Below are 11,423 nucleotides of genomic sequence, written 5' to 3' on the forward strand. Positions count from 1 at the left end.
CTATTGCTTCTTCATCAAACCCAGAGCAGAATGGACTGCCAAAACAAACAAAAGGATAATGTAAACTCAGAAGTAGCACAAATATTAGCTAACAATTTCTCGAAAATGGAAAAGTTCATTATAAACGTACCTGCTTGTTTGCTCTTTTCATCTAAACCACTATCAGATAGCAGATTCACTATCAGTTTTGCCATGTGATAATCTGCAGAAAATCCCCTATCACAAGCTTCTCGAAGAAGTTCCATTGCCTTCACAATATCATTGTTTGTAATACAACCCCTGATAATTATGTTATAACAGCAACTATCCGCGGAGCAACTAGCATCCTCCATTTCACTAAACAAATTACATGCTTCCTCCAAAAGTCTTTCCTTACATAGCCCTTGTATCATTATAGAATATGTATACACATTGGGATGTAACCCTTTGGATTTGAGACTAAGAAACATATCTCTTGCAGCTTTCAGTTGACCAGATTTGCACAAACCTTTAATGATAATACTTTGGCATTCAATATCAGCAGATAAACCATTGTCTTGCATTAGTTTAAACAAGACCACTGCCTCATCAAGATGCCCATTGTCTACCAAACCATCTAACAAAGTCCTGCAAGTGACCATATCTGGAGGTTGACCGGAAGCAGACATCTTGTTGAAAAGTTGTTTTGCTTCCACAACCTTCCCTGCTTGAAACAACCCATCCAGAAGAGTGTTGAAAGTGACAGCATTTGGAAATAACCTTACTTTAGACATTTCGTCATATAGTCTCAATGCTTCATCTATCATTTTAGATTTGCAGTACCCATTTATCAAGATGTTATAAGTTCTAATATTAGGAGAAACACCTTGTGAATCCATACAGCGGAACAACTTTTGGGCTTCCTGCATTTGACCACGTAAGCAATGCCCATCGATTAATGCATTAAAAGTTACGTTATTGGGCCTCTGGCCCTGGTCAATCATCATTTTGAAAATGGCCTCTGCTTCTGAAACAAGCCCTTCTTTACAATGTGCATCGATCATTATGGTAAATAAATAATTGTCTGGCTTGATATTGTGAGCAACCATCTCAATCCATAGGCATTTAACTTCTTTCCAGGCACCTGATTTACACATTCCATCGATTAATGAGCTATACGTAACCACCGTAGGTGTAATGCCTTTGTTCTTCATTTCATCAAAGAGATCAAACGCTTCCTTCACCTGCATATTCTTACTTAGACCATCAATAACAGTGCTATATACCACTACATTAGGCTCCACACCTCCTTCAAACATCTTCCGTAACAATTGAATAGCCTTCTCCACATTGCCTGTTTTGCACAAACCATTTACGATTGCACTATATGTAATTAAATTAGGTTGATGGCCCCTCTTGACCATTTCATCGAACAATGTAATAGCTTCAGATACATCACCCTTTTTGCACAGTCCATTTATCAACGTGCTGAATGTTATAACATTATGCTCGAAACCCCTCTTAGCTGCCTCTCGAAACAGTTTATTAGCCACATCAGTATTTCCTGCTTGACACAAACCATTGATCATTGTGTTGAAAGTAATTAAGTTGGGCTCATAACCTTCCTTGACCATGTCATCAAACAATCTTGCTGCTTCAGTCACTTTTCCCTCTAAGCACATTCCATTAATCAAAGTACTGAAGGTGATGACAGTAGGGTGAAATCCAAGTTTCAGGATCTTCCCAAAGACAGCCAAACCAGAACTGACATGACCCAGGCGACAAAAACAGTTAATTAAGATGCTCAACATGACAATATCAGGTGAAATGCCAGACATAGTAATCCCCCCAAAAAGAGAAACAACAGAGCTATAATGTTTCATTCTAGCCATTTCCCCCAATAATTTATTGAATTTGCCGATGTTCGGAGGAGGATGCATAGAAATCATAGTATCAAACAAAGAAAGAGCATCATCAAGAGTGTTAAACCCATAATTGCGCTTATCGCCTCGGCGGCGGGTAGAATGAGAATGAGAGTGAGAGTGAGAGTGAGAGTGAGAGTGAGAGTGAGCTCTTACACTTACAAAACTGCAGGGAAGAAGAAAGTGCCTGAACTTGTTGATTTGGAGGAGACGAGAAGAATTTTTCCATGGCGTCATCATCATCATCTGCTAATTTTCAGCTCCCGATTGAATCCAATTAAAATGTTGGTGATGTCTGGTTTTGCAAAAGCAGAAAGATGGAGGAGACTATGTTTCTTAGTTTTACATGTTGATGCTCAATCTTTAGCCTTTTAGACATTTGGCCCCCTAAACTTTAAATATTTTTAAGCAATGTCCAAAGGCATAATCTTTCTAATATTTAAACTCGAATTATAACTTGTCGATGACCTGAATGGATAGCCAATCAAATGCCTTTATTAAGATAAGAGCCATATTTTCGATGAGCAAGATGTCATTCACTCCCTCTTTGAGTAACAATAGACTCTTCCATTCAAATCTCGATAATCGTCCAATGTCGATCCTATTCAGATTAACAAAAAACACATCCATCACTTTTAATCTTGATGAAACCCACATCACATGTAGCTTTGTACGAGAACAAGAGAGGAATTACAAGTACTACGGCCGCCAATACAAAGTAATTGACAGACCAAATAAACTCTTCAATTCTATGTAGGTGAAACGAGAATACGGAAGATATACTACGGGAGCTTGCAGTCTTTCCATACATTAATGTTGGGCATGTCACAAGCTTTCCTATTCAAGGTCTGGTTTTGATGATTTGAATTAATGAGTAACAAAAATCTAATCAAGATCGATGAACATTAAATCGGTTTCTTGGTATGTTAAAGGATTAGATTTAAATACGATATGTTATTTCAAAACAACAACCCGGCCTAATGAAGACTCGCTCCTACTCAAGGACATGTATTCCCATGTCGAAGAAGAATGTATACGTCCTTGACATTCATGTACATGAAATTATCAATCCAGATATCATGACCCAAAATTATGATTCAGGTTTTGAAGAAAATACCCCTAAAATCATTGTCATAGTTTTGAAGAAACCGCTTCCCTTAATATTCCCTTCGCTTTTGTTTTCATTGTGGATTTTGTAGAAAAATTCCTTTGAACAAGTAAAGAGAGGAAACACATGAGAGTAATACAATGTTGGGGGAAAGCTGCCGTGTGACTGAAGGAATCAGAATATAACTTTGATTATGTTCAATCTCTCTCTCTTTTGTTTTTCCAAGTGCCGTGAATTTCTTAAAAAATCGAGAGATTACAGCGTAGGCCAAGAATTCTTTACTTGTCTCACGATCGATAAGGATGGAGACATGAATGGAGGAATTGAAATACAGAAAAAAGGCGAAAAGAGGAACATGTCTACAACTCGGGAAGTTTTAAAACAAGGGTACAAGTCCGGAAATTCTATTTAAACAAGACTACAAGTCTGGAAAAAAAAATTCTCATTTATAGGAAATTTCCCAGTTCCTTGTAAAACAATTCAGCCTTATACTGTATGTTGTGAAAAGTGAAAATGCGTGGAGTAGTCTTTTTTCTTGATTACTATTCATGTCATGATAACCAAAAACAGGTCAGTGTAAAAAATGGATTCTGGAAATCGAACAGAAGTTTTATTAACTGCGAACAATCCGTATCAGGCAGAGAACAACCATAATCTACATGTAGATTTACCGAGTACAAGTTAAAAAGTAAAACATATCTTGTGTAAGGCCAAGTGTTGGTTTAGAGCCATGGAAAGTTATACAAAGGAGTGACAACAGACTTGACTTGGCAATAATGATAAAAGTGCATCCATTCCCATATCTCTTGCAAATCCATTTATCTTATAACCTCCCTAAGGACAATTTAAATCGAAGGCGGAGTTGCAGTTTAGCCACACGAGTCATGACTCCAGCTTAAGTGATCTCAACACTACTGGGAAATTCTGGAGACAGTTTAGATTGCCTGGAAAAGCCGATTTGGATCAAATCGAGGCAAAATTGGAAGATGGGGTTTTGAGGATTAGTGTCCCTAAGTATGTTGAAGAGAAGAAGAGACAACCTAAGGTTGTTAATATTGATGCAGGGGAAAATGATGGTGGTCAGGATACTAAGAGACAACCTAAGGTTGCATTAGGGTTATTGCAAGTAACCGCCAGTTTAATTATCGCGACGATCTCTTTGATCAATTCTGGTTTAGGAACCGGCAAATGTTTGTCCAACAACTCAGATATTGGCGACAGAGACGATGTATCCATCACTGATAACACAGCGACAATGGCGACGATGTCGGAATTGTGAATCCGAAAGAGAGGGCATTAGTTCTATTCGATGATGACCCATCATCACTTCGAGCGTCACTATTCATAAACTGTATGCATCACATTTCTGGTTTATCTTCATTGTATAAGCAAGTTCTGCTTGAATGAATGAAACAAAATTTATAACCTGGAAATAATTGTCAACTTCGAACGGTTCGGTTAGATTTCAGATAATTATAAAATTGGTTTTTGCCTTAAACGGGCACAAAACAAGTTCTAGGACTGGGTCAATTGGAGTGTTTAAGAGTTGATATGCCTGTTCTGAAGGCAAAACCGAACTAGTAATTTGGTTTGAATCGACTCAATCAAATGTCAGTCTGGTCAAAAATTAACTCCGTCGTTGGATTCGACTTTCGAGACCGTAGTTGGATTCGACTTTCGAGAAATATATTCGAAAGTACTTGCTCAAACGGAAAAGTGCCGCAACAAAATCCCAACTAAATTGGCTTGTCCTATTGTAATCTCAATATAAAAATCGTAAAATTTTTGCTGAGGTTAATATTAGAACTTTTTCTTTAGCATTGGAAACTCTACATCGGCCAACAAAATTTCCCGTTCTTTGAAATACAGCACAAGACGATGTACCATAAAAAAGATAGTTTTGCTGGACGACTTGTTAAGGATGAGTTTCCACAAACATGAACTTGCTTGTGAAAGGAAAGGGGCTAATCATAAACACGATCAAATGGGAGACACCAACAAAATGTATAGGAGGCTTAAGTGCCCAAACAGAAATGAAAACAGCACATTTTACCAGATAGACATTTACTGCCAGCATGTATAAGAGGATAAGTTTCACTTGTTAACTTAGTAATCATAATTCAAACAGCAACTACTAGCCTACCTTTACATAATTCAAACAGCAACTACTAGCCTACCTTTACATAATTCAAACAGCAAAAAAAGTGATTCGTTCGAAGGAGCATAAACATAAAACAGAAGTACACCTGAAAAAATAAGCAAAAGCCCATGGTAGAATCATCAAAGCTTTCAAAGAAACCATATGCACTATTGCTCCTTCACCAGACCCAAAGCAGAATGGACTGTCAAAACAAACAAAAGGATAATGTAAACTCAGAAGTAGCACAAATATTAGCTAACAATTTCTAGAAAATGAAAAAGTTCATTATAAACGTACCTGCTTGTTTGCTCTTTTCATCTAAACCACGGTCAGATAAAAGATTCACTATCATATTTGCTGTGTTATAATCTGCAGAAAACCCCCTATCACAAGCTTCTTGAAGAAGTTCCATTGCCTTCACAATATCATTGTTTGTAATACAACCCCTGATAATTATGTTATAACAGCAACAATCCCCAGAGCAACCAGCATCCTCCATTCCACTAAACAAATTACATGCTTCATCAAAAAGTCTTTCCTTACATAGCCTTTGTATCATTATAGAATATGTATATACATCGGGATGTAGCCCTTTGGATTTGAGACTAAGAAACATATCCCTCACTGCCTCAAGGTTACCAGATTTGCACAGACCTTTCATGATAATATTAAAGCATTCAATATCAGGAGATAAACCATTGTCTTGCATTAGTTTAAACAAGACCAGTGCCTCATCAAGATGCCCATTGTCTACCAAACCATCTAACAAAGTCCTGCAAGTGACCATATCTGGAGGTTGACCAGAAGCAGACATCTTGTTGAAAAGTTGTTTTGCTTCCACAACCTTCCCTGCTTGAAACAACCCATCCAGAAGAGTGTTGAAAGTGACAGCGTTTGGAAATAACCTTACTTTAGACATTTCGTCATATAGTCTCAATGCTTCATCTATCATTTTAGATTTGCAGTACCCATTTATCAAGATGTTATAAGTCCTAATATCAGGAGAAACACCTTGTGAATCCATACAGCGGAACAACTTTTGGGCTTCCTGCATTTGACCACGTAAGCAATGCCCATCGATTAATGCATTAAAAGTTACGTTATTGGGCCTCTGACCCTGGTCGATCATCATTTCAACAATTGCCTCGGCTTCTGAAACAAGCCCTTCTTTACAATGTGCATCGACCATTATGTTAAATATATGGGTGTCTGGCTTGATATTGTGAGCAACCATCTCCCTCCATAGGCGTTTAACTTCTTGCCATGCACCTAATTTACACATTCCATCGATTAATGAGCTATACGTAACCACCGTAGGTGTAATGCTTTTGCTCTTCATTTCATCAAAGAGATCAAACGCTTCCTTCACCTGTTTATTCTTATACAAACCATCAATGACGGTGTTATATACCACTACATTAGGCTCCACACCTCCTTCAAACATCTTCCGTAACAATTGAATAGCCTTCTCCACATCGCCTGTTTTGCACAAACCATTTACGATTGCAGTGTATGTAATTAAATTAGGTTGATGGCCCCTCTTGACCATTTCATCGAACAATGTAATAGCTTGAGAGATTTCACCCTTTTTGCACATTCCATTTATCAACGTGCTGAATGATATAACATCAAGCTCCAAACCCCTCTTAGCTGTCACTCAAAACAGTTTATTAGCCACGTCGATATTTCCTGCTTGACACAAACCATTGATCATCGTGTTGAAAATAATTAAGTTGGGCTCATAACCTTCCCTGACCATGTCATCAAACAATCTTGCTGCTTCAGTCACTTTGCCGTCTAAACACATTCCATTAATCAATGTACCGAAGGTGATGACAGTAGGGTGAAAACCAAGTTTGAGGCTCTTTCCCAAGACAGCGAAACCGTAACTGAGCCGACCCAGGCGACAGAGAGAGTTAATTGAGATGTTAAAAGTGATGATATTAGGTGAAATGCCAGAAAGAGTAATCTGTCGATAAAGAGAAATAACAGAAGTATAATGTTTCATTCTAGCAATTTCCCCCAAAAGTTTATTGAATTGGCCAATGTACGGAGGAGGATTCATAGAAATCATAGTTTCAAATAAAGAAATAGCATCGTCAAGAGTGTTAAACCCGTAATTGAGCTTATCCCTAACAAAATGTCGGCTAACTACACTTGCAGCAGGAGGAGAATCGGAGCGAGAACGAGAGTAAGAGTAAGATCTTACATATGAATGTGTTGGAAGAAGAAGACGAGAATAAGCATTTCTCCATGGCGTCATCATCATCATCTGCTGGTTTTGAGCTGCCGATTGAGAAAATCGAATGAGAGTGAAGTGAAAAATGTTTGCTGGGAATTTCCGATATTTGGAGGTGATGATGGATTTTGCAAGTAGATGCTCAAGCTTTAGTCTTTTTGACACTTTGGCTTCCGTAACTTAAAATGTATTCTATTGACCCTCTAAACTTTATATTGTTTAAATGACTCCCTGAACTTTGCTTCGTCTGTAACCCAGTCCACGCATCTCACGAACAATCCAGAGCTCCCTCAGCATGATTCCTGGCTTGAAGCCGGATCGGAGATGGAAGGAGAGAAATGGCATAGGGCTGAGAGGAGTACTAGGAAATTCTGGAGCCAGTTTAGATTGCCTGGAAATGCTGATTTGGATCGAATCAAGGCGAAATTGGAAGATGGGGTTTCGAGGATTAACGTTCATAAGTTTGTTGAACAGAAAAGGAGACAGCCTAAAGGTTATTAACATTGATGCAGGGGAAAATGGTGGCGGTTTAAGATATTAAAAGCTCACAATGCTTTGCCATATGAAGTTTGGTTTGTTCCTCTTCTTTGTTTTCTTCTTCTTCGTCGTGTTTTGTAAGACGGTCGTCACGGCCGACGACCGGAGGCAGTGGTGTGGCTACATTAATGGAAGCCAAAAACAACCACTTTTCTTTTGTAAGTGCCAAATCAAACAAACAAACGCATCTTTATTTTTTAATTTTAGTGTGCAAGGTTAACCTTGTAGGAAAAATCAATTTCCATTGGTTTAGACTTGCTAGCAGCAAATGCAAGACTGCAATAGTGGATTCAAACCGCTTACTTAATCAACGTCGACCAAAAATTTCACCAGTTAATTTAAATGTCGCAGTATAAACTTTGGACATCTTAAACTTTTTTTTCCTTGAATATAAATCCTTTTTATTAAGCAACCGAAGATACAAATCTAGGTTTACAGAATTGATTACAGAATCTGGAACTACATCACAAGAAAACCTGTTTGGAAACAAGGAAGCCTTCTTAGCTATGTGTATCAGCCTGCCTGGCAACTTTCAATTGGTTAACCTAAAATGCCATCCGCCCGGCAAGTTTGCTTTCCAATATCCTTCTGTCTATGGCAGCATCAATGGAGCTCATCTGCAACAAAAGCAAAAGACAATATTATGAAACAATAACCGGGCCGGCAGTTCCATAGTTTTCTTAAAACTCGGTCCACTGTGAAAATTATAACCTTGCAAAAGAAGCTGACCTGGCCAAGTATGAATTCACTGTTTGACCATTACATAAATTGAACCATGGGGGAAAATCTGTTGGATATCATCTTGTTCAACCCAATCCCCCACATTTGGAATCAAAATGGGGAGAATGAATAAACAAAGTAAGTACATTTATTCCTAACTGGTAAAATTCTACATTTTAGATGCCATCGAGTCTCGTGGCAAGGGTGTCAGCATGTAATTACAGTGAAAGTAATGTAAAATACCTACTTGAACAGTTTGAAGCCCATACTCTCGCAGGCAATCCGCGGAAATCAGATATTGGCAGTTTAAAAATGTGACAACATACTCATCAATTAATGATTAGAAGTAAAGACAGGAAATGTGATCTAGTTCTATTCTTTTTATGCAAAACGATAGATAAATGAACACATAAAATACGTCTCTATGAATTTTTATTTTCATTTTTAAAAAATGGGAAAAAAAAAAAGCATATCTGGAATATGTTACTAACCATCTGGTCAGATGCGAAAACCAAGTCTGAGTATTTAAAGGGTAGTTGTAACTTACCTGGCTAGATTCATCATGCACCTGATACTTTGGTAATGGACATTCTCCTCTCCTCCTGCAAGTATGACCAATTAACCTTGAGTGAAAGTTTATGAACAATAGAAAATACTGAAGAAAAAGGAACAAACGGGAAGCAGAGTGCCAATGATTAGTATACTGACCATGCACATTGCCTCGTCATCCCAAACTAGGTACACCTCAGTCGCACCTGGCTGTGTAGTGGGAGCTTTGTTAGCAATTACAGGTGGTGGTCCAATTGAAGGACCCCCAGTATTTGGAGCAGATGCATAGGAATGCGAATTGAATGCTCCAGCCCCTACCACAAATATCAATGATCAGACAAATACCAGAATCATTACGCCCATGCCAATTAACGTTAGAAAAACGGATTTACAAATATGAACATGGATCGTACACAAAAAGCCTTCATGCTATCAAAATTTTAATCACAATTAATCAGAAACAATTATGAAATGTCAGTTGTATCTCAAATATAGCATTTAACTTATGCTTAACCCATTCACAAAGGCAACTCTTAAAAAGCAAATGGGGTAATGAGACTAATCAAACCTGAAACTCCAGGAGTATGGTACATGTTTGCCATGGGATTGTTAGTACCAGAAACTGCATCAACTGAACCTTTAATTTCTGTGAGTCCATTAGCCGAGATACTCTGTGAAGGCAATGCAGCCGAAAAGGGTGTATTTTGAGGCGGTACACCGTTATTAACAACAGGGAATAGTGGCTGAGATACGGAAACAGCAGGCATGGATCCAGGAGGTGCTAGTTGTGGGGTTTGGAAACCAGGAACAGTAGCTGTCGGCATCAGAGGCCTCATACTTTGCAACTGAAAGAGTGGTTGTTGCGAGTATCCCAAATGAGCAGGAGGAACTGGAACTGTTGGATGTTGTGGGTACCATGGTTGGGGACGAGGAGGAACTGCCCAACTGCCGTAACTGTAACCAATAACCAAAAAAATATATTAAGAATTTGAGGAATACTGAGCCCTTCAAAAGAAGTCTATACAAACTATACTCTATACCAATAACCCAATAAAGCAAAGTAGCAAGTATATATGTGTGTGTGTGTGCGTGCGTGCGTGCGTGCGAGTGTGTGTGTGTGTGTGTGTGTGTACAAGAACTGTATCTTAGGATGCAAAAGTGGACAGAACACATACGCTGGTCGCATCATTCCTAGAGTCGGCTGAGGAGGATATCCACCCACAAATGGTCTTGGCATTACACCACCTCCGAGCAGAGTCTGGGGAATTTCCACTTTGGCTGCTTTCGATTGAGTCTCTTCTTCTGCAAAAAAGTCAATCATGCAAGTTCAGAAACATCTGATAAACCAAAATCAATGGCTCAATGCTACAGCATAAAGACTAAAATAAAACTAACACCAACTCCAAGCAACGGGTACCATAAAACATAATTGAGCCACATGTGACAGTAAAAGTACATGACCCAGTGACAGTTTCGTGAGGTGTCTCACTCACCATCTTCTCCATAATGAGCAGCCCAGACGTCAGGGGGGATTCCTGTCATTCCATGTATATCAATATCAGTCGAGTCTCTTCCTGTTTTAGCATTGGGAACCCTGTAATCAAAATAATCATTTGAAATGTCAATAAGATAAGCGCTGATTGATATAATCATATAAACAATTAGCAATATCGATTATTTACATAGAGAAAGGAACATACTTGGTGACGTTCTCTTTGTGAACCTGTAAGACGTGAATGGCCATGCCTCCAGCAGTGGAGAGCTTCTTGTGACAGACATGGCACTTGAAGTGCTTTGCTTTCTGGTGCTGCACCAGAATTTTCTCGTCGTCGAATTCTCGATCGCAGTAATAGCACCAAACCTCAGACGCCGCTCTCTTCTTCTTCTTTCCCATCAGTCAAAAACAAACAATGATATTGATTTACGAAAATTAGGGTTCTTGGTTGTCTCAATTCGGATCCAACCTGCGATTAACAAAATCGAATGAACCAAGGAAGGTTAACTTAATTTGCCCTAAATATTTTACCAATTTTATATTGGAGTGAGCGCTCCACGCTGAACAAATAACTAAATATCCATAATACCCCTCTAACGTCCGAACCACCAGTGCATTTTTAAAGGTTATTTTCGTCATTTCAGTTGTTAATCCACATACATAAACAGCCTGTAATAATCATTATCAATCACACTCGAATTAAAAAAGACGCTTTTTTTTTTCTTTCCATTTCAGTTCTCTAAAATGGCGACCGG

The 11,423-nt window shown here is 38.6% G+C and overlaps 2 protein-coding genes across 2 annotated transcripts; both read right to left on the reverse strand.

Moving 5' to 3' along the window:
• LOC139883262 (uncharacterized) lies at positions 1–7,391 on the reverse strand. The gene is made up of 8 exons (XM_071867467.1): positions 6,875–7,391; positions 5,426–6,778; positions 5,316–5,330; positions 5,183–5,234; positions 2,338–2,481; positions 1,512–2,046; positions 131–1,418; positions 1–35 (listed from the first exon to the last, which is right to left on the reverse strand). Exons 1-8 carry the CDS (start codon positions 7,389–7,391, stop codon positions 1–3), a joined length of 3,939 nt encoding a protein of 1,312 aa, XP_071723568.1.
• Positions 7,392–9,184: 1,793 nt separating this feature from the next.
• Positions 9,185–11,067, reverse strand: LOC139883264 (protein SUPPRESSOR OF FRI 4-like). Its single transcript, XM_071867468.1, has 6 exons — positions 10,874–11,067; positions 10,667–10,767; positions 10,313–10,475; positions 9,742–10,118; positions 9,333–9,487; positions 9,185–9,226 (listed from the first exon to the last, which is right to left on the reverse strand). Exons 1-6 carry the CDS (start codon positions 11,065–11,067, stop codon positions 9,185–9,187), a joined length of 1,032 nt encoding a protein of 343 aa, XP_071723569.1.
• Between the last annotated feature and the right edge of the window lie 356 nt (positions 11,068–11,423).

The sequence above is a fragment of the Rutidosis leptorrhynchoides genome, unplaced genomic scaffold, assembly GCF_046630445.1.
Source record: "Rutidosis leptorrhynchoides isolate AG116_Rl617_1_P2 unplaced genomic scaffold, CSIRO_AGI_Rlap_v1 contig376, whole genome shotgun sequence".
Classification (NCBI taxonomy): domain Eukaryota; kingdom Viridiplantae; phylum Streptophyta; class Magnoliopsida; order Asterales; family Asteraceae; genus Rutidosis; species Rutidosis leptorrhynchoides.